The sequence below is a fragment of the Portunus trituberculatus genome, chromosome 40 (assembly GCF_017591435.1).
Source record: "Portunus trituberculatus isolate SZX2019 chromosome 40, ASM1759143v1, whole genome shotgun sequence".
Lineage (NCBI taxonomy): Eukaryota > Metazoa > Arthropoda > Malacostraca > Decapoda > Portunidae > Portunus > Portunus trituberculatus.
The window spans coordinates 25,389,472-25,414,377 of record NC_059294.1 but is presented as its reverse complement, the minus strand read 5'-3'; the positions used below and the strand labels follow the sequence as shown (position 1 = coordinate 25,414,377).

At 38.7% G+C, this 24,906-nt stretch overlaps 2 protein-coding genes across 2 annotated transcripts in view; both read left to right on the top strand.

Annotated features, from left to right (window-relative positions):
* Positions 1–1,184: 1,184 nt before the first annotated feature.
* On the top strand, positions 1,185–8,190 carry LOC123516274 (reactive oxygen species modulator 1-like). Its single transcript, XM_045275532.1, has 3 exons — positions 1,185–1,322; positions 6,100–6,260; positions 7,231–8,190. The coding sequence occupies exons 2-3, from the start codon at positions 6,121–6,123 to the stop codon at positions 7,337–7,339; spliced, it is 249 nt and encodes an 82-aa protein (XP_045131467.1). The 5' UTR covers positions 1,185–1,322; positions 6,100–6,120; the 3' UTR covers positions 7,340–8,190.
* Positions 8,191–13,692: 5,502 nt separating this feature from the next.
* Positions 13,693–24,906, top strand: part of LOC123515882 — a 64,643-nt gene continuing 53,429 nt past the window's right edge. Inside the window, exons 1-2 of the mRNA XM_045274766.1 lie at positions 13,693–14,029; positions 19,706–19,857. Of these exons, the coding sequence (XP_045130701.1) occupies positions 19,851–19,857 (7 nt within the window). The 5' untranslated portion in view covers positions 13,693–14,029; positions 19,706–19,850. The remainder of the gene's footprint in view (positions 14,030–19,705; positions 19,858–24,906) is intronic.

The window sequence follows — 24,906 nt, the reverse complement described above, 5'->3', positions numbered from 1 at the left end:
ACACCAGGTAAGTTGCATGACATCTGTGTATCTTTGTATGTATGTTCTGTGTTCTATGTATCTATGTTCTGTGTTCTATGTATCTATGTTCTGTGTTCTGTGTATCTGTGTATGTATATTCTGTGTTCTATGTATCTATGTTCTGTGTTCTATGTATGTATGTTCTGTGTTCTATGTATCTATGTTCTGTGTATCTGTGTAACTATGTAGTATGTATCGATGCACTAATTACTTGTCTCTCTCACACAGGTGCAGCAGCAGTAGCAGCAGCAGCAGCAGCCGAGGAAGAAGAGGACCGACCGGCAGCAGCAGCAGCAGTAGAGGACCGACCAGCAGCAGCAGCAGCAGCAGTAGAGGACCGACCGGCAGCAGCAGCAGCAGCAGTAGAGGACCGACCGGCAGCAGCAGCAGCAACAGTAGAGGACCGACCGGCAACAGCAGCAGCAGCAGGAACAGCAGGTAAGTGCATCTGTGTGTGTATGTATGTACTGTGTATCTATGTTCTGTGTATCTGTGTAACTATGCAGTATTTATCGATGCACTAATCCATTACTTGTCTCTCCCACACAGGTGCAGCAGCAGCAGCAGCAGAGGAAGAAGAGGACCGAGCAGCAGCAGTAGCAGAAGAAGAGGACAGACCGGCCGGCCCGCCGCGAGCGCATGACAGCATCAGTGTGCGGCAGGGTTTGATGCGGGAGGTTAGTCACGGCTAAACACCAAAACGCGCTTGAATTTAAAAAAAAATCTGTGTCGCCAATCAAGAAGGTTGCACCTAGTATATATGGGGTTCAAATTACTCGTAATCAGGAGCTCTATCTCTTGAGGTGGGTAAAGAACACGTAGCTGATCGTGGTGAAACTTTGCAGTAATACCATATATATATATATATATATATATATATATATATATATATATATATATATATATATATATATATATATATATATATATATATATATATATATATATATATATATATATATATATATATATATATATATATATATATATATATATGTATATATATGCAAGTTGAATATTCACAAATTGTCAAATGTCATTACACTTATTTTTAAATTTGTTACTACCTTCTATAAAAAAATATAAAAAAAAAAGACAATGTTAAAGTCAAGTATTCTTTTTTTCCTTTTTTTTTCTTTTTTCTTTTTTTTTTTTTCCTTTAGACCAACATGTGTTCCACGACCCAGCAGGAGCACAGCGCCGTTGCAAAGCGTATCGCCGTGTTGGTGTTTACAACTTTATATCGTCGGCTGTGGTCTTGTGCAACGCGTCGCATTGTTTTGCTCCTCTCTCTCCAACAGGTTTGTTATAGGTCATTCTTTCGTAGCAGCTTGTCGGCTGTTTCCAATGGAGTGTTAGCACATTGATTGGTGAAGAGGGTTCGTGCTTAGGAATGTGCGGATCTTGCCTTGTGCAAAGTACGGACATCGTCGTCATCCGACTGTCGTCAGGCACAAGTTTGGAGTGTGACCTCGAATATTAGTTGCCATGATTTTGTTAGAAACAACGGATAGTTTGCAGTTTCACCTAACCATAGAATCTGTGTGGCTTATGTTTTCTTGTGAGAAATGTAGGTAAATTTGTAGTTTGAGCCAATACACTCTATCTTAAATTTCTTTTTCCCGAAGTCAAACAAGCTTGGGGACCTCCTGGGAAAGCGGGGTTTTTGGTTGGGGAAAGCAAAAATGAGGCAATTTGGGTGTCCGAAAAAAATCTAAGGAAAAAATACCTTTTTTAAAGATAAAAAAAGGGGAAAATCACAAAATTCATGAGTACTTTTCACTGAAATTATCTTAACCTAACATAATAACCTCTCCCCTCCCCCATCCTCCCCTCCAACAAGCTTGGAGGACAGTGGGGAATCGGGAGTTTTGGGGGGGGGAGCCAAAAGAGGCGAGATATGGCGATCCCAAAAATCTAAGGACAAAAACCTAACGTAACGTAATCTAACCTAACCTAGCCGGGGGGCTGTGCCCCCCGGACCGCCCCCTACAACACTAACTTAACCCTAACGTAACCTAACCTAGACAGGGGGACTGCTCCCCCCTGGACCCCCTGCAACACTAACCTAACCCTAACATAAACCTAACCTACCGTATCCTTGCTTTGGGGCAGCTTCCCTCCCCCCACACCGGTTCTCTTATAGCTTCACACAATATGCCCTACCTTTACCAATACCCCTCCTCACAATACCTTAACGAAAGGATGAAGGTCTTGGCTGGTCCTCTTCTCGATTGTACACTGACTTGCATCGCAGGAGCGATGATTTCCCAGTAATAAAATTTGCAACCTTTACAACTAGTGTCACTGGTGGCCATGGCTGAACTGTGCACACAGATGTCTCTGTGCACCTGTCTACCCAGCTGTGCCCCACCTACAAATACATATAGCAAATTCCCATTGGCGCATCTCGTGGTGTTAAGAGGTGGTGGCACGTCATTGGACAAAAGAACTATAGACACAATAAGAATCCTATTTAGCAGTTACCCACAAACCCTAGGTAGAAACAAATGCAAGTCAGTGTACTGCTCATTTCCGAGTGTGATGGAGCTCCGTGGCTCGCCGCAGCTTGCTGGACTTAGAGAAAATTCGCCGAACACCGCACATTTGAAGGCTTGTGCTGAAGTTATTACTAATTTCCAATAGGGTAAAATGGGGTTAGAAATGCTCGTAGAAGTGTGATGTAGACCATGAGAATGTGTATAGTTACGTGTGGTGTATTGGCTGAAACTGCAATAATACCGAAATGTAGTGCAATAATTGTTGGTATATTAGCACTGTCCCTGAGAAACCGTCCCGCGCTCGCCTTGATTCCCGGCTCCCACTTCACAGCTCCTCCACCCAGCTGATTTGATGTCAAATATATATGAAGCCACGCTATTGGTCTGAGAGAGAGAGCATGGTAACGAATAAGGAGAGAGAGAGAGAGATGAAAACGAATAAGGAGAGAGAGAGATAGATATGAAAATGAATAAGGAGAGAGAGACAGCATGATAACGAATAAGGAGAGAGAGAGAGAGAGAGAGAGAACTATGGTAATGAATAAGGCAGCATTTCTCAACCTTTTTACCCTTGCGTAACCCTTAAAATACATGACGTCTCAAGGAACCCCTGCGTAAAAAACAAAATGATATACCATATATATCTCTTTTTTTTTCGAGTTACGACTATTTTTAACTCCAACGTATGCCTACTTCTCATCCCCAATGATCTTGGGGGACCTGTGGGAAACATTGAATTGAGTCATGTGTATTGGAAAAGAGATCGGAAATCAACAATATAAGAAAAAAAATAGAATCTGAAAATACTTTGATGGCCGCGGCAGTGAGCTTTACTTTCTCTATGTTGAGCAGCGTTGCCAATGCTACACTTCCGGCTGTATCTGTTACACTACAGCCCCCCAAGGGAAATTAAGACTAAACAAACCTAACCTTAAAACCTTCTAGCCTTGCTAACCTAGTTGAGGTGATATGCACTGCTGATACATCTTCCTCAGAACCCCTCTGATCAATAGTGTGGTTAGGTTAGATTAGATTAAAGTTATGGTTAGATTAGTTTTGGCTATCATATTTTCATTCCCACACCATGTCAGCTGAGTGAGAGTTGCAAATAGGTAGCTGAGAAATGAGGAGATCTGTGGGACAATTTCATTAGGACAATGCACCAAACCCAGTGTAATAGGCTAGATTATTATGTTGGGCTTAGTTAATAACCCTTAGGGGTGTCTGAGGGGGATGCAGATCCACAGGCTAGAAGGTTTTAAGTTTCGGTTTGTTTAGTATTGCTTGGGGGCTGTGGTGTAACAGATACAGCCAGAAGTGTAGTGTTGGCAATGCTGCTCAACATAAACAAAGCAATGCTCGTCGCGGCCATCAAAGTATTTTCAGAGTTTTTATGTGATTTTATTAATTTCTGACTTCTTTTGCAATGCACATTGCTTGCTTTATGGGGAGCATAGGCTTTTTACCAGTGAAAAAATACCCTTTTTGTGATTATTCGTTAATTCGTTCCATAACACCCTAAATTATCGTTCTGTGATGTTCATTTGCACAGATCAAATGTCATTTCTCCCAGGAAGCCATTTTTAAATGCCCCACACTCTTGCATCATCGCCTGAGTCACACTGGCTGCCTCACACATCCTGTCAGATGTCTAAGCATTTGTTTCAAGATTAGTTTACCATTATAACCAGCCTATTATCATTATACAATCTAAAGTAAATGTTGACTACACTATTCCAAGAGATTATTTTGACATGGAGGTTAGAATTTGAACCCAGACTAGTGACAATATCTTCACAATGTCTCTCAGTCACCTCAACACACCAAGCACAACTCAGAAGATGTCTACACCACTCGTAATGTAGCAGATTGACGTGACACTGCTGGTGGCGCCTCGTGACGCCCTGACTTACGAGTGAACAATATTTTCTAGAGAAGTGGGAATCTGATGCATTATCATCCTATCATGCTCCAGGCAGTCACCATAGTATACACAATCATGTGTAAAAATATCATGTCAATGAGATTAATACAAATATGAAAACAATGACCAAATTGAAAAAAAATTCTTTAGTAGCATCTTTAGTAGCAGATATCTCAAAAGTAGGTTTCTCTAAATCGATGTAGTCTTTGATCCCCTTTTGTTTGGTATCATTTTAAAGAACAACTCAAATGCAATATTTTGTGGGCCCAGATTTTTGATAATGTTAATTGAAAACGATATACAGACCCATAGACAATTATTTTTTTCAGATATGTTTGATTTTTTTTTTTTCAGACAAAAAAAAAAAAAAAAAAAAAAAGAAAAATTGCGCCCTGAATAGGTGCGTATATGTACAAAGTTTCTATGGTGTTTTGTCACAGTATTGAACTGAGTCATAAAGTCGGTGAAATTAAAACAAACAAAAACAACGCACTGTTTTTTCTCCACAAACATTCACCAAAACTTGATGAAATTGACAGAATAACCTATTTTTATCCCCTCAAACAAAATATTAAAGTTTCAAAACAATTGGGCTTACTGTATGAAGAAAGCTATTTTTTTCTCTACCACCTTAATGCTCTCCCACCCAAAAAACCCAGATTTTCCACAGGTCGTCCAAGATCATTGTGAAAAAGAAGTAGGCATAAATTGGAGTTCAAAAAGAGTCACAACTCGAAAATTGTTAATTTGGGATGGAAATGACATATGCCATCAATCCTTTCACTACATTTTTCACCAGAAAAGCATAAACCACATCACAGATTCCATGGGTAGGTGAAAGTGCAATTTGACCATTTCACCCAACCAATGATTTTTTTCTCTCTCTCTCTCTCTCTCTCTCTCTCTCTCTCTCTCTCTCTCTCTCTCTCTCTCTCTCTCTCTCTCTCTCTCTCTCTCTCCCCAGGTGAGACATGTCATGAATTAATTGTTGTTGTTCTACATTCCTATCAAAGATGCATAGTTTTCAAGTTAGAACTCTTTTGATATTATGCCTACCTCTCATTCCTTATGATCATGGGGAATCTGTGGGATATCAGGGTTTTTGGAGTGGGATCTGATAGTCTTTAAGTGATATTGGGGATATATCAAGGATGATATAAGCATTTTTCTTAGTAACAGTATTCATTAAAGAATAAAAACCAATTTCAAACTTTAAAAGATTAGTTTTAAGAAAGAGATATAAAAGGAATAGGTTCTCAAATATAGTGGTACCTGCACTAAATGAACTCCATAAATGTTTATGCATAAACTCATAGAACAGAATCACTCCTATTAATATAATTCCTTATGGATAAATGTTTATGCATAAACTCATAGAACAGAATCACTCCTATTAATATAATTCCTTATGGAAATATGCTATGCAGAGTGTGAAATTTTAGTACATGTACTGCTGATAAACCTAAATATACAGAAATTAGGAGTTGAGTTATGTATACACTTATAGATATTGATATAATCATGGATATGAATGGGTTAAGGGAATAATCAGAAGAGTAATATAAAGATTGCTGTAAATTACATAGTTTGAATTATGAAGGATCCTTAGTAGATATTCAAACTTTGGATATTTATTATTTTTGTTCTTGGCAGGAGTAACCACTGATCATCACCATGCCAGCAATGCCAGCAGGAAGCATCTATCAGCAAGGTCAAGGACCAAGCTGCTGGGACAGGGTCAAGCTTGGTTTTATGATGGGCTTCTCGGTGGGTATGGCAACTGGAGCACTCTTTGGTGGGTTCACTGCTCTTAGGTATGTATACTCTCAGAAATAAAATTTATATAATCCCAAAATGTTACTTTACAGGACTTGATTATTCTATTTGAGAATTTGTTTTCTTTTTCTCTCTTTCTTCTGTCCCCTTTTTGACTATATTGTGCATAACTATGGAGATGATTGTCATGTCATACTTTGCACATATGAAGTAATGTAATAATTTTATATTGTTTTTGTTCACATTATATACCTAAAGCTGCAAAAAAAAAAATTGTGACAAGTTAAATTATTAACAATTCATAGTTCAGAGGATTGTGCATATACTATAGTTGACTGAGAGAAATGTTATTAGATGGTGGTAGAAAATTGGTTTCAGTCAATTGAGCATATCAGCTGTCATTTCGATTACTTCAGCTGATTGTTAGTATCCATATCACTTTTCTCAAGAAGAGATAGAAGTTCCTTTATGTATATTCTATAATCTGGCAATATTTTATATATTTTCATTGTTCTTACATAAAAATCCTACAGACTTCTATATTGATGTTTTATTAGGTATTTAAAGCACGTAAATTACTTTTTAACTTATTATTTTCTAACTCATACAAGAAAATTTACAGGTTTACAAATAGTATTTCTATCACACAGTTTGTAAATGTTAGCTGTCACTACTGCTCATTAGAACTACTGGTTCCCAGAAAAATTATGATGTTTTCTCTCAGAGAAAACAAGCTAATTTTGAGATGCCTGTTCTACTTTTCACACCGAAACTTAAGGTTTCTTTATGATTACTAGTGTAGTGCAAAATTGTGTTTATTTATTTATTTATTTATTTTATTTATTTATTTATTATTTTTTTTATTTACTTTTTTTTTTTTTCCTCCATGCTTTCTTCTCCAAAGTACTTGCTAGAATGAGTGATCACCATTCATTCCATTATACTGCAAAGAATTTGTAATTTCTCTACTATATATCAGCTTCTCCAAACAACACCATCCATTCACAGGTATGGGCTGCGTGGCCGTGAACTCTTGAACAATGTGGGCAAGGTAATGCTTCAGTCTGGTGGCACGTTTGGCACCTTCATGTCCATTGGTGCTGGCATCAGATGCTGAGGGCACAAAACGTGACTGACTTTAGATTTGTGTTTCTTTTCTAATTTGTGATGACTGTGGAATACTGCTGAAGGCTGATTGGAGTATACAGGTTATGACTCAGCATGTATATTAGGTAAACTGAGTTTATTTATAGTGATTTAGAGGAGTTACTAATAAAATTGGTGCAATGAAGTAGATAGTTTATTACGGGATGACATTGGTAGTGTTATGTGATGATAATCGAAAAACTTAATGGGCAAGATATGTACTATGTTAAGATTTCAGAATATAGAATTTATGCCTTTCAATACAGAAAATGCAGTCTTCATAAATGGAAGTACAATCTTCTTGAACTGATGTTTACATTTATCAAATCAGGACACCAACTAAACTTTTTTTTCATTGCAGGGTGTAGTATTATGATAGGGTATTGGAAGTCATGGCCTGAAATGTCATGTGTGAATTGCTGTATTGACATTCATCTAAGGCAGTGTATAATTTAGATTGATTGTTTTCTTCAGCAGTATTTGTTTTTCATGGAAAAAGAGCTTATTGATAGGGTAAATGGAGAGAAGTGAAAATGAAAGATGTTACAGTGACTCCTCTGAAAATATTGTTATATGAGATTTTTAATATTTGATGGATGAAACTTGTACATTATCTTAAGAATGACTTTCTTTATACTTTTCCAAAATTACATTAATGTAATGAATTGACTTTGTGTATTTACAGTTTACAGTGCATGTTAACAGTGCATTGATCATCTTTCAGGGTTTACATTTTATGTTCATAATTCACAATTAGCTCTAACTAGGAGCTAAGCGGTATAAGATGTAATTTTTGAATTGATTAAAATGTATATATATGTGTATGTGATGTTTATTTCAAGTAGCAGTGTATTATTTACACACACACACACACACACACACACACACACACACACACACACACACACACACACACACACACACACACACACACACACACACACACACACACACACACACACACACACACACACACACACACACACACAGACACAGGATGTTTATTTCAAGTAGCAGTGTATTATTTACACACATACACACACACGCCCAGTAGCTCAGTGGTTAGAGCGCTGGCTTCACAAGCCAGAGGACCGGGGTTTGATTCCCCGGCCGGGTGGAGATATTTGGGTGTGTCTCCTTTCACGTGTAGCCCCTGTTCACCTAGCAGTGAGTAGGTACGGGATGTAAATCGAGAAGTTGTGACCTTGTTGTCCTGGTGTGTGGTGTGTGCCTGGTCTCAGGCCTATCCGAAGATCGGAAATAATGAGCTCTGAGCTCGTTCCGTAGGGTAACGTCTGGCTGTCTCGTCAGAGACTGCAGTATATCAAACAGTGGATCACACACACACACACACACACACACACACACACACACACACACACACACACACACATAGACACACACACACACACACACACACACAGGAAAAAGACTTAGGAGTGACGATAGAAGAAAACAATCAACCGGTAAGCCATATTGGTAGAATTTTTAGAGAAACATATAATTTGTTGAGGAATATTGGATTAGCATTTCACTACATGGACAAAGAAATTATGAAGAAATTGATAAGTATTATAATAAGACCCAGATTGGAACTGGACCCTCCTTTTAGCAGTTTGTTTGCCCTTGGCCAGTGCCCTTGTAATGTAAGTAGTGTGGACCCCTCATAAAAAGAAACACATAAGGTAGTTGGAGAGACTACAAAAAATGGCTACAAGAATGGTTCCAGAATTTGAAGGATGACATATGAGGAGAGAATAAAGGCTATGGATCTACCAACTCTGGAACAAAGAAGGGAGAGTGGAGATCTGATACAAGTTTATAAATTGATAAACGGAATGGACCAAGTGGATGATGAGAAACTGATCCTGAGAGAAGAATATGACATTCAAAGCACAAGATCGTATAGTAAAAAGCTGAGAAAAGGAAGATGTCTGAGAGATATTAAAAAATGTAGTTTCCCACAAAGATGTATTGAGATGTGGAACAGTTTAAATGAAGAAGTAGTGTCTGCAACGAGTGTTCATATTTTTAAAGTAAGATTGGATAAGTGTAGATATGGAGACGGGGCCACACGAGCATAAAGCCCAGGCCCTGTAAAACTACAACTAGGTAAATACACACACACACACACACACACATATATATATATATATATATATATATATATATATATATATATATATATATATATATGTTACACCCCATTTGTGAAATTGCCCATTTCATGAAATGGGCAAACCCAATTCATGAAATGAACCTAACCTAACCTAACCTAACCTAACCTAACCTCACTAACCTAACTAACCTAACCTAACCTAACCTAACTTAACCTAACCATTTCATGAAATGGCCACTCCATTGCACATTTCATGAATTGGGTTAGGTTAGGTTAGGTTAGGTGAGGTGAGGTTAGGTTAGGTTAGGTTCATTCATAATTGGGTTTGCCCATTTCATGAAATGGGCAATTCACAAACGGTGTATATATATATATATATATATATATATATATATATATATATATATATATATATATATATATATATATATATATATGTATATATACACAGTATATATATAATCCCAAGTTACTATGTTGGATGAAAGGATTTCAAGTAGTTAAAGAATACAACTATTGGAACTCAGACAAGTTGGGATAAGGTGTAGAGAGTTTGCATGTTTAGGAAGGAGATTTTTAGCTATATTTACACTTTCTGTTTTTGTAGCAAACTGGCTTCTTCACAAAGGGCCATAATCTGGTCAATGCACATATTACTCTAAATCCATTGTAAGCTTAAGGCATGTAGCACATCTACATAGTATTTTGTGAGAAATAATAAGGTGTTTTCTTATTACCATTACTATATTCTTAAATTTGTAAATGCTACAGTAGTGCATACATGGATCATACATGTAAAGGAAAGGTAAGGCTGCTCTCTTGTTCATATTGCCAGATCTTGCAAGTGCAAAATGTATCTGTTTCCTGTGACTGGAAAATTAATACAGCAGATCTATTCTATGTATATGAAAGTACTGCCTATTTATGTTCACCATCTTTATATTTACCATGCAGTTGTATGCTACCTGTAATTGGTGAGCAAAAATACCTATAGCTTTACTGTATGTAGTTGTATATGGTGCAATTTAGTCAAAAGGGTTCCATCATCTCTCTATAAGTGTTAAATATTTGAGTTAAGCAACAAACTTACCTTGTAGAAAACAATGAAAGCTTTTCCTTAGGCTATCATCTACCAATAGTGAAGAACTCATAGAATACCCTGTAATATCCTGAATCACTTCCAATGGTCATACCTGCAGTGCTATTCATGATTCAAGGATTGATGAACTAGTAATTCTCTCTCTCTCTCTCTCTCTCTCTCTCTCTCTCTCTCTCTCTCTCTCTCTCTCTCTCTCTTTCTCTCTCTCTCTCTCTCTGACTGTTGTCATGTGTAGGTGTGTAAGCCTGATAGGTTCTTGCAACTTTCTTATTTTCTTATGTTCTTATACAGATACAACACTACTTTATGTTGAGACTCAAAATTCCCCCCCTCCCACACACACACACACACATTAAATAGTTCCAGTATGGAACTATTTAATGGGACAAGAGCAAATAACGAAGACAAATGAGGAAAAGATCTTGGAGTGATCATACAAGAAAATCTGAGCCCTGATAAACACATAAACAAGATATTTGGACTATCATATAAGATGTTGACTAATATAAGAGTGGCATTTCATTACATGGATAAAGATATGATAAAAAAAATCATCACAAGCATGATACGCCCCAGGCTGGAATATGCAGCAGTGGTATGGTCTTCGAGCTCTAAAAAAAGATATAAGAAAACTGGAAAGGATACAGAAGACTGCTACAAAGATGGTGCTGGAATTAAAGGACCTCACATATGAAGAACGACTGAAGGAGATGGGACTGCCAACCTTACAGGATAGAAGAGAACGTGGGGACCTAATAACAATGTATAAGATAGTAAATGATATTGAAAAAATAGACAAAGAAGACTTGGTGCTGTTGGCAGAAAGAGATGGAAGGACAAGAGGACATGAAAAGAAGATCAGGATGAGGCAGTTTGTGAAGGATGTTGAAAGTACAGTTTTCTACACAGAACGGTGGAAAAATGGAATGCATTGGATAAGGAAATTGTCGCAGCACATAGTGTGCACAACTTTAAAGAAAAACTAGATAAATGGAGATATGGAGACAGGACACTATGAGCCCCGCTCGAACCCTGTACAATACAACTAGGTAAATACACACACACACACACACATTTAAAAAAAAATATGTATATAAAACAGGAGTCAGGGAATATGTCCCGAAATATAGACCTAAAGAAGAAGGAAAGAAAGATTGGTTTAACGCAAGGTGTGCTACGGCAAAGGAGAAAAGAGATGGAGCATGGAAAAAGTGGAGGAGAAATAGAAATCCAGTAAATAAGGAAAACTTCAAGGCAGTGAGAAATGAATATGTTAAAGTGAGAAAGAATGAGGAAAGGAACTATGAAAAGGACATTGTCGAAAAATGTAAGGAGCAACCTAAATTGTTCTACAGATTCATAAATGGAAAAATTAGGCAAAAAGAAACAATAGAAAGGTTAAAAAGAGAGAACGGGATGGTGGAAGACCCAAAAAGTATGGCAGAATTATTAAATAATAAATTCCAGGAGGTCTTTACTAAGGAATCCAAATTTGAAAGGCCACAGACTGTCTATATGAAAGAGGTTAAAGTAACCAAGCTTGAAATAAAAGAGTTAATGAAGGAATTGGATGAAGAGAAGGCAATGGGACCAGATGAAGTCTAATACTGAAAGAATGTAGGGAAGAACTAGCAAGTCCTATATACAACATCATAAAATGCTCAATAGAAAATGGAATAGTACCAGTAGAATGGAAAAGAGCTGAGGTGGTTCCCATATATAAGAGCGGAAGGAAGGAAGAACCTTTAAATTACAGACCAGTATTACTAACTAGTGTAATATGCAAGATGTGTGAAAGAATAATAAAGAAACAATGGATCGAGTTCCTTGAAGACAACAAATTAATATCAAATAGCCAATTTGGTTTTAGAAAAAGATGGTCTTGTGTAACTAATTTATTGAGTTTCTATTCTAGAATAGTTGATAGAGTACAAGAGAGAGGGATGGGTTGACTGTATTTATTTGGATTTAAAAAAGGCGTTTGACAAAGTGCCACATGCAAGATTACTGTGGAAGTTAGAGGAGAAGGGTGGCTTAAAAGGAAGCACATTGAGATGGATGGAAAATTATTTGAGGGGAGAGAAATAAGGACAGTAGTTAAAGATATGAAGTCCAAGTGGAGAGCAGTAGAAAGCGGAGTGCCACAGGGGTCAGTATTGGCACCAATACTTTTCCTCATTTATATTAACGACATGCCAGAAGGAGTGAACAGCTACATAAATCTGTTTGCAGATGATACGAAACTGTGCAGAGTTATAAAGCAAAAAGAGGATTGTGAAATACTGCAGAAAGACCTAAATAAGATCTGGGAATGGAGTAAAGGGTGGGAAATGGAATTCAATGTGAACAAAAGCCATGTCATGGAAATGAGAAAGAGTGAAAGACGACCTGTGGGAATCTGTAAGATGGGAGATGGAGTAGAACTGGAGAAAGTGAAAAAAGGAAAAGGACTTAGGAGTGATGATGGAAGAAAACAATCAACCGGTAAGTCATATTGAGAGAATTTTTAGAGAAACATATAATTTGCTAAGGAATATTGGATTAGCATTTCACTACATGGACAAAGAAATGATGAAGAAATTGATAAGTACTGTAATAAGACCCAGATTGGAATATGCAGAAGTGTGGACGCCTCATAAAAAGAAACACATAAGGATGTTGGAGAGACTACAAAAAATGGCTTCAAAAATGGTTCCAGAATTTGAAGGGATGACATATGAGGAGAGACTAAAGGCTATGGATCTACCAACCCTGGAACAGAGAAGATATATATATATATATATATATATATATATATATATATATATATATATATATATATATATATATATATATATATATAATCAAGGTGTACACACACACACACACACACACACACACACACGAGGAAATTACAACTGTTAGTTGTTCATTTTGTCATGTTCAGTATATTAGCCGAAGCGATATCTAGTTGTTGCGATACCATTTTAGATATACGTGGCAGCGACGTGATTGAAAAATTAGTAGAAAGTAAACATATGATTTCTTTTAGTTTAAAAACGCATTAAGGCTTTACCATGCGCAGTGAAGTGCTATATATTTCTCGGAATTGATTTTGGCTGGGGAAGAAAAACTAGTGGTGTATAAGGGAGGAAATATCATCATCTGGCAACTGTTGATCAGCAGCACGGCCTCGGGCCGCGGCGACTCCTGCCAACTCGTCTAGTGGTCTACTCAGTGCAGGTTAGACTGTGCATGAGGAAGAAGCTTTGCGTCCCATCAGAGCACTTGCGAGGCTCTCACGAACATTTCGAACTATTTTCTTATCCTTGACTTTAACACCGAGGACTTAAGTTAGTGTTGGTGTGGCTAACGACTGTGTAGAGGTGTGGCTTGGTCTCTAGTGGAGGAGTTTTTCAAAGTGCCGTCGTCTGCTGCCTCATTGGCTCAGCTGATTCCGACAGGTCAGTGAGAGGTATATTATGACCACCTCCTTTTCAAATATTGATATGCTAACCACAAGATATCATCATAAATCCATAGCCTCACGATCTGCTTGGCGTGATTGTTAAGGTTTGGCAAGGTAACCATCCAGTTTCAGGCAAGCTAAACGATCTACATGTAATCTCACCTTGGGAATGGTTCACCTTCAGCCTGCCCCCTGCTTTGTTATGGTGCAGTGATCCATGGTGATCCATACCCCCCACCCCCTGTGGAATGGCTGGCTGACGGTGAGGTTAGGGCAAAGCTTATCTCGTATTTTTTTGTGGTATGTTAATACTTAGTCAGCTGAAACTTCTATTTATTATCACTATAGCTTTTTTTTTTCTTCTTTATGATACTTAGATGCTTAATAATATGTGTTTACGATTTCTGCACATTGGTCATTGTTAGAAGACATTGCCAGGGGGTGAAGGGCTTTGGTCAAAGGTTTCTGGCTCGCATCCGCACGATTTCCTGTTCCTCTTCCAGTGTTAGGTGGCAGTCTCTCTCTCTCTCTCTCTCTCTCTCTCTCTCTCTCTCTCTCTCTCTCTCTCTCTCTCTCTCTCTCTTACTGAGTTCCCTTTCATATTATACGTGATGGCCGCCCACACCCACTCTCAACACATCGTGACATACAGAACGTGATAATATTAACTCCTTCAATACTGGGACGCATTTTTACCTTGAGTTTTGGGTATGATTAGACGAGTTTATTGACATTATGAAGGGTCTATGGAGGTCAGAAGATCAATGGCCAGAATCTTCAATATTATAATCCCCACATAAATTTCTGAAGCTGTAAAAAATCACAAAATAGTAAGCAGAATAAATAGGAAAACGTGTCATAGTACTGAAGGGATTAAATATGTTGAAACTGCTAATAACCATTAGTTACTTTTGAATAGTTTACTTTATTATATATTTTATAATGATTTTTTTTCTTTGATATTTAGATCTCTAATGATAATTTTTCCTCTCTTGAGGTGTGTAACTGGGAAATTTCATTTATGCATTTTGCTCTAACTACCATATGAAGGCTACTGGCCGACAATTGATTGATATAAAACATGTTACTATTCTAGAAATTAAATGATGTTTCGTGTTTATACAGGTAAAAAAAAAAGGAAGTAACACATTATGTATCAATTTAATTGTTAATCAGTGCAATTGTTTGTTTATTAACCTATTATTTATTGAGAAGATTGTGCCCATTATTTTGGTATACATTATTATCATTGTTTTTATTATTATTATTATTATTATTATTATTATTATTATTATTATGAAGCATCAATCGTCTTCATTTCATTATTATTACCGACACGTTACATGGAATGACTTGCAAAGAAAATACAGGATCGGATCAGACCGTTAATTTAAGGGATTCTCTCTCTCTCTCTCTCTCTCTCTCTCTCTCTCTCTCTCTCTCTCTCTCTCTCTCTCTCTCTCTCTCTCTTTTAACGGTTCGTTGTACAGGTTACAGTATTTGATATTCACCATTTGCTGGTTCGTATTGCCCACAATCTCAACATTCCAGACTTTACTGAGAGCTGTTTCTTCAACTAGTGTTTTTACTTGCTTCAGTGTAGATTTCCAGATTCCTTCTCCATGACGAGCAAGAAAGTTGGTGGAGGAGGTGGAATGATATTGGAAAATGTTAAGATTGTTATATGGAGGACATGAGGAGGACTGCTCGGGAGGGCAAGAAAGAAGTAAGAGACATGTCGATTTGAGAGAGAGAGAGAGAGAGAGAGAGAGAGAGAGAGAGAGAGAGAGAGAGAGAGAGACACACACACACACACACACACACACACACACACACACACACACACACACACGTAAAGTCGCTCAGTTGATAGTTGTAAGACTTCTTTACCACGCTGAACATCTTGGAAGTTTAAAGGAAGAGAAACAAAGAGGATATTTAAAGTGTATAGAGGGGGTCACTCGAATTACCCAACAATTATTCTCTCTCTCTCTCTCTCTCTCTCTCTCTCTCTCTCTCTCTCTCTCTCTGCCTATTCCAAGAAGTAGTAAGTATCATCAGGTGCTGCTCGTAAAGCTGCTTTTGTGTTTGGATTATGATAGCCTAAATTGATGTCATGTTTAAAGTCTATTTTTTTCTGTTTAAGAGAAGCTATACACGTGTAGTTCTTTACTTGAACTGATTGTTGTTGAATTTCTTGTTGTTCCTCTAGTTTGATTTTTTTTTTTTTATCTTCGATCATCTTGGGCTTATTCATATACTACTCTTCTCATATTACTGCTTATTTGTATATACCCTGTCTTCTATAATATACTAATTGATACGAACATAAAAAGTTGCAACCGTACCATCTGTCCGTCTCTTCAAAAGCTTCTGGAACCGTCTTCAGGGAGACTATACAGAATCATGAGTAAGGAAGTGGATTAAGATGAAGTCACACATTAGGAATTGCTGAGGATGTTAGCCGAGATAAGCTGGCTGGTGGTATGAAGGCCGAGTGTGACAGATCGTTTTACAGCCTTGCGTGTTTTGAAGGTATCAGTGTTCCATTAGTAACATAAGCCGAGTAGCTATTTCATGGGTTATTCCGCTAATACGAAGGATTTCATCGACTCCATCTCGTAGTTTTATATTTCTTTATTTTGTTTATTTTGTATCGGTTTTATTTTGTTTTGTCCTCCAAGTAAAATTATTTACCTATCTACTGTCATTACGGCGTTTTTTTTTCTTTATCTTCGTCGTCGTCGTCGTCTTAACGTCCTTCTCAACTTGAACTACAGTTTAATTTAATTTCAACTTTCAAACTGACTTAGTAGAGACAAAAAATCATTACTTTTGATGGCTAATGACGTATATGAATAATGTAAAACAATGAAATATACTTAATACGTAGTATGTTGTTACCAGGACAATATATAGCTTTCGTCAGAGAGAGAGAGAGAGAGAGAGAGAGAGAGATTAGTGTATTTCAGTTAGAAAAGCAGTTCGTAGCGTGTTTTTAGAATCAATGTCATGTTACGCCACCAACTTCCTGAACAAACGGCTGCGTGAAAGCTATGGGAATGTTGAGGAAAAGCATAGTAAGTCATCAGATGGTTGTATTTCCAAAACAAACATCCGTGTTAAGGCTGGCCCCAAAAGCCAAACTTGATGAGGTGGTTGCGCTTCGTGGTGGTAATCTGGTTATGTTGTCGCGTGAGTGTTGGGGTTGGTGTGAATGTGGTAGGTATGTTAGTGCTATAAAACAATGGAACTGTCACACACACACACACACACACACACACACACACACACACACACACACACACACACACACACACACACACACGTCATAATCTTACGTGTGGCAGGCCTTTTGCATCTCCAGGTGTATGTAAGTAATCTCGTCTGTTTACCATAACAAAAGGGGAAAAGGTGAAGGGAAAGGGTTAAGGTTTACAGGAGACGGACACACACACACACACACACACACACACACACACACACACACACACACACACACACACACACACACACACACACACACCAATTAATCATTATTCACTGATAACTCGCCGTTTTAAGAGCTATCTTTCCTCCTCCTCATGAGCATCCCAGCCTCGTTACTTGTAGTTCAAGAGCGATTTTACCCTCACCTCTTCCTCCTCTTCCTCGTGGCCGGACTCTTCTCCACGTGACCATCGGATTATCAGTCCTCCACCACCTCCTCCACCTTCTCAGATTTTCTTTTTTCTTTTTCTTTTTCTTTTTCCGCAGGCTGCAGTGGTGGCTTTTTACATTAAATAAGTTAGCACCCATTTCATTCAGTCCTAGAATAGCTATTTCTCAAAAGTAATGTTCTTTGGGTATTCCTGTCCATACCTGTTTGTCTTTTTATCTCCTAAATCAAGATGAGAAGTCACGAATCCCTTGTTGTTTGTGTTCCTCTCCTGGCTGAAGGATTTGTTTGTTGGAGGAGCCATTGACACTGAACGGAGTCAAGTGTTAGCTGGAGTGGTGTGCCTGGTATAGCAGGAGCCTTGTATTGAGATATCCTGATGTTGTGTACTCCAGCTCCACGTGACTGGCTGTATCTAGGTCACGCACAAAAGCGTGTATGTGTTTGTGGATTAGCGGGATGTATTGTTTGTTATATGTGATAAGGTCAGGGATACACGCGGCTAACCAGGTATCGCTTTGTGGATTCTATATTTTATCCTAGTAAACAGGGAGCTTGCCGAGTCAGTAGAGGGCTGTATGAGATTATAAATTTATGAATGATAGATGGATATGGGAATGTCTGTTTTATATTAGGATTGTCACCAGGGGTGTGGAGTCGGATTTTCAAAACTCCGACTCCGACTCCAGGAAATTTAAATGTTGTGACTCCGATTCCGACTCCGACTCCGCTTTTTTTTCTCTCTCTCTCTCTCTCTCTCTCTCTCTCTCTCTCTCTCTCTCTCTCTCTCTCTCTCTCTCTCTCTCGCTGATGAGGCCTTCTTGGCATCTGCTGAAGAGCGTATAATACAGGATCACACGATGTACTAGTACCACACTCATTTTACCATCGTTGGATATCACTTAGCAATTAACCTCTATGATAGATATACACATTAACTCATGTAAAACACCATAAAATATGGCAAAGGGGGATACCCGTATTATCTGCTGTCTGGGTGGTTGTTGCTGCATGTACCGCCCTCCTTCCTTAGGGTATATCCTCAACAAAATAAAAAGCATGAAAAATATTAAAAATACCAATATTCCCGCAGACTGTTTAATTGGACACATCCTCCACAAAGTCAATTTCTCCCAAGTTGTAGGAATCTCCATGTAGTGGAATCTTTACTCGAAAATTTATCACGTAAAGGAGTCGGAGTCGCTCATATTTTTATCGACTCCGACTCCGACTCCAATTCCGACTCCGACTCCCACTCCGACTCCAACTCCGGCCAAAAGTAGCCGACTCCTCGAGTCCTCGACTCCGACTGACTCCACACCCCTGGTTGTCACATGTGGATCGATGGGCTTCTTGCAGCTTCCCATACTTTGTTCGTATGTTTTGTGTTGTGTCCTGAGAAAGATTACTCCATGGAAATTCATCCCAAATCACGGCAATTTTCTTCCAATCCATCCTAACAAGACCAAAGCCAATTCATAATAGGGAAAATTATTAAAGGGGAAATGGGGAGTGGAAGAGGTGAACGTACTGTACTGCTGTCTTAGTATAGTGCGATTTTCGTGCCACACCATAACTTTTGCATCTGCCCGGGTTGTTAGCTAGTAGCTACACGTACCAAATTACACGGCATTTCACCACATGGCATGGTTGACACTCAGCTATGCCCACCGTGCTCTGCTCTGTGTAACGTTATTGTTTTTATTTATTTATTTTTTTTTTTTTATCATCATTATCATCATTTATAAGTAGTACTGTTCCTATTATTATTATTATTATTATTATTATTATTATTATTATTATTATTATTATGTTATTGTTATTATTACCCGGACAATTAACTTTATATAATATTACTCAGCATGTCTGGGTGTAGTGGGGTTGTAAGAAACGTTCATTCACTCTTGTCTGCTCTCTCTCTCTCGCTCTCTCTCTCTCTCTCTCTCTCTCTCTCTCTCTCTCTCTCTCAGGGTAATGACATGCTGGTTCAAAGCAGTTTCGGCCACTTTGCAGGAACAGAAGAGAAGAGTCCCTCGTCGGTGGTAGTGGTGGAGGTGGTGATGGTGATGGTGATGGTGAAGGAGGAGGAGGAGGACCAGTAAAGTGAAAAGCGCGGGAACCCTCTTTGTTGTCCATTTGCCGCCACCTGATCCTGACGATGACGAGTAAGCGCCCTGAGTCAATATCACGCTGTGTAGTCCTTCCCTGTAGCAGTTGCTGGTTGGCGCTCTAATGATTCTTTATACACGTAGATTGTATGCATGGTGGAGTTGTGTTGTTTTCTTATGTAACTCACGAGATGGATAGGTAGGTGACTTGTCTCTTGATAGATTACATTTTATCGCTCCGTGTTTTCCTTGTTATCATCATTGAACTCTACGTTTTATCAAATGTTTTTTTTTTTTTTTAACTTCATCCTAATTTCTTCACATTTTTTTTCGTTTGACTTTTTTCAATTTGTTGTGTTCAGTTGTATCATGTTAATGAGTTTTATTTTAGTGTTTTATTTCTTGTTAGTTTCTCTTCCTGCTTCTCGAAATTTTCATGCCTTGTTATAATTTATTCCTCCTCTTCCTCCTTTTCTTTTTTTTATTCTTTTTCATCTTTATATAATTTCTGTGTTCCATTTTATCATTCTAATTTTTCTTTTCTTCCTCTCCCGTCTAATTCATGACTCATGAGTGTTTGTTTTAACCCGGGTTCATTCTCTGGAACCTCATCTCTTCCTCCTCTATTTCACCAACAAATGGGCGCAAGGGGATAATGTTACCCTTGTCTTGCTGTCTGTCTAGCCTTGTCTGGTAGTCTTTTTAGTCGGTCTTACTGTACCTCGTGTTCTCAGTATTTGAGAATAGATCTTTTGTCAGTGCTCTCTCTCTCTCTCTCTCTCTCTCTCTCTCTCTCTCTCTCTCTCTCTCTCTGAACGACTATTGCGTAGCATATTCTTGTTATCATTGGCTATCAAAGTAGTGTTTCTTGTACGTCATCATGCTGCACGTGAAGTTTTATCAACTGTATGGAACTCGCGTTAGGCTTTCATCAAAGCTCCGTGTGTGTGTGTGTGTGTGTGTGTGTGTGTGTGTGTGTGTGTGTGTGTGTGTGTGTGTGTGTGTGTTGCAACGTGCCTTATCATACTCCAGCCCACCTGCTGTGACTGAGGTGGCGCCTGGTACCCTCTCTAAGTCTGTACTGGCTTGGCATTGTAATGATTGGCGCCCGTGCTTCCGCATCAGAACCTCCTTCGACTCTGCTTACTACTACTACTACTATCAATGTGTGTTTATTACTTACGTTGCAGTCAGTAGCCTGGATTGATGTGGTGTAGAACAAACATCTACGCTACACGTAATGAAATATAAAGGACAGAGCGAGGTAACTTGAACACGTATTTCCTGCTTAGCATATTGGGACATTGAGACCTGCCGTTTTATCTTGTTTCCACCTCTTGAAGGAAGATGGCCACTTGATATGCAAAGCGATTGTTTGTTCTGTAGTAATGGTTCGTGCAGTAGCTTGCTGGTCACCTTGTCTGTTGTTTCCTGTATTTGTTGTAATGTTTAGCGAAGGAGTTACGTATAATAACCAAGTGACCAGTTTCAGGAAGCCTGGTACACAGAAAGACTGAGCTATAATTGGAAATGCATCATGACTCGTACTCTAGCGGACTTGACCACAACGTTACAGGAGTTCACGGTCCAGAGGAGGGCAGCAGCAGTTATTCTTTTTTATCTTCTATTTTTCTTCTACATTCCTATGAAATTACATAAACGTGAGACCTGAAATGGCAGTAAGTAATGATAATATTGAATGATTCTAGAGGGATTAAGCGTATACTATTATAATTGAATAAAAATTAAATATCTTATGGACTTTTTTGGGAATAAAATACAACAGCATTCAGAATTAAAGCCACATCTTTTAGTGCTTCTTTACTAGACAGACCATTGATCTCACCCAGTGCAGTCAGTGTTGTGAGAGGAAAAAAATCACAGTATTTCACCCTGCTTGGATCATTATGCTACACAGTTAAGCCATTTAAAAGGGCCAAGGGGTAAGGTGGCTTACATCTGCCTCGCTTTTTTTTCTCACATTGACTCCTTGGAAACTTACGCCTCTAACCACATGAATCTTGTCAGTACCAGGACGCGTTGGGATTGAAACAGGAAAAACTCTGGCAGTTATTCTTCTTGATCTCCATAGACCCTTCCTAATACATGTAAAATCGTCTAATCATACCCCAGAATCAAGACAAAAATTCGTCTCAGTATTTAAAGGGTTAATAGTAATTAATGAATATACTTTTTACCCCAACCCCTTGGATATTTCGCTGATGGGCAACACACACACACACACACACACACACACACACACACACACACACACACACACACACACACTACTACTACTACTACTACTACTACTACTACCACCACCACCACCACTACCACCACCCCAGGATTTCTGTAATGTGCAATGCCGCTGCATGTATAGGTAGTGGTTATCCGAGCCACTGGACAACCTCCATCGGTGAATGCATGTCATTGGGGATCTACAAAGGCCATGGTCACCTCTCGGTCAATACGTCAGTTTGTATTAACCCCTATCATTCTGTGCCAGGCGGTCTATACACAGCCTAGACTCAATGATGCATCTTGACTTGACAGTTGTTGTATGCAGAAAAACAGTACGGATACTTGTAATCCAGTGTTGATTGAGTCTAGAATGTTTATAGGAGTTTAGTTATCTTACTTATTTTTTCATGGTGTTAAATATTTAAAGTCCAGCAGCTGTTGAAGAAATTGTAAATAGACTGCTGAATCACTTTAAAATATTGGAAGTGGAAGAAATATCAACAGCGTCAGACATAAGCAAGAACAAAGATATTTTCTCGGGTAACCTTTGGTAGAAGCTAATCATATAGGAATGTTGTGGCAACTTTGCATATGCTGTTTGCCTTGGCTTTCGCGCATCTCGGCCTTGTGTAACTAAGCAAAACGTATCACGATGCTTGAAAGAATTTGTCATGCACAATAAACTTAAGGACATAATGAAGAAACCATGAAAGACTGAGATTACCTACACAAGGCTCCTTCCATGCCTCCACAAGGCAGGTAGTAGGTACTGAATCTATACATAGCGGCTATTAGATGAAAATCAGTGTGGTGAGAAATTAATAGAAATATTCAACACTCAACCACATATGTAAGATGTGATTAAGTCAAACAGCCAAGTGTTAAGAGTGGCGCAGTTGGCGATCTTAAGGTAAGGTTATCAGGGAGGTGAAAGGATTGCTCTTTTAAACGTACTCATTACAAAAATTATTATCCATGAACGTAACGCACGGTCGAGACATACAGTACAAACTAACCTGATGTTGACTTCATCGTTGAATAAATAACCAAACGTTTGCCTGTATCAACAACCTAGTAGACGTGGTTCCTCCTCGGTAAAGTTACTAGGTGTTCCCGTGTCTGGTGAGGGCGAGGGTGGCTATTAAAGATGAGTGAGAGAGCAGCGGAAGAAAAGGTTGGCTATTTCTGTAACCCACGCTATTTATCGCCTCCGTCAGTTACCGAAACTCTGTTCGAGGATCAACACGTGATATTTTATTTTACTCCTCGCACTTGTGTTGTGGTATCGTATATTGTGAAGTGGCATTGGATTCTGTGGTTGCTGTTGGTGTTTATAGCTGTAATGATTTGTTTAGTTTGTATTAAATGGGCTTATGTTTGCTGATCTTGCTGTCCCTACGGAACGAGCTCAGAGCTCATTATTTCCGATCTTCGGATAGGCCTGAGACCAGGCACACACCACACACCGGGACAACAAGGTCACAACTCCTCGATTTACATCCCGTACCTACTCACTGCTAGGTGAACAGGGGCTACACGTGAAAGAAGACATACCCAAATATCTCCACCCGGACGGGGAATCGAACCCCGGTTCTCTGGCTTGTGAAGCCAGCGCTCTAACCACTGAGCTACCGGGCCGTGTGTGTGTGTGTGTGTGTGTGAGAGAGAGAGAGAGAGAGAGAGAGAGAGAGAGAGAGAGCATTTACATGTGGTCCGTCTGCGTTGCGTGGTGGATATACACAACTTTAGGGTAAATTTCCTGCACAATAATCCAAAACACAGCATATGTATATAGTGTTTTCGACGTAGAATTACCTGAACTATTATTGCACTACACCTTTACTCGCAGGACACCCAGGATTAATTGATTGAAATGCCGAAACACGAATGACACGGCAGAGTTATTTAAAACTGCATATTTGGAAAGAATTGCAAAAAGGAGACAAGGAAATCAGAAGAGTGTTTCGTGTAAGATAGAATGGTAGTGCTGCGTGAAATAATTTTGTGCAGTGAACGCTTGTAGTGTTGCACTGGACTAGAAAATATTCACAAAGGACAGGGAAGGTTAGCTGTCGAATTAGAATGTCAGGGAAAATGGCAGACACAGGAGAAAATGTCGCAAGAAAGAAGGTATCTAGTCTAACCTAACCAATAAGCGATACGATAAATACACAATTATATTCCCATCCACTATACCTGTTTTTTTCGAAGCCTGAAATGCTACCTATTCAAGCATTATTTTCACTGTCCCGTTAAATGAGTGTGCGTGTTTGTGTTATGTAGAAAGGATGTATTGTATACAAAATTACAGTTTTTATTATACAATCGAAATAATTATTTTCTGTCGGAGTCGTAGTACCAGCTCTAAGGTCACTATTTCCCGTTATAGGCTGAAGTCTGTCTGGCCGCTGTGTAGCTGGGTGGTTAGTTAAGGTTTAGGACGGGACGCACGTATAGCCATAGGAGTTGCGTGTCTCAACTCCCAAGTGAGGTTCAGGGCGGTTAGTTAGTTGGCAGTATTTGTGTCAGAACATTTCAAATTGCAGTGGCTGTCATCCATTTCTATCTGTGGCCACCTGGTTATATAATTTCATTACCCGTGACCTCATCATGTATGTCATGCTTTTTGTGTTGAATTATGAGCTGTATAAAGGTGATCCACTATGTTAATCTGCATTTAACTTGCAATTTTTCTTTTGTCTACTAATGATATGATATATTATCCGAGTATAGCCATAAACGAATCTGTTAAATTGAATTGAAACCACAAATATACGATACTAAAAAGTTTATTATTCGATACCTCCTTTTGCTATCCTTCAGGTAGAGAGAGAGAGAGAGAGAGAGAGAGAGAGAGAGAGA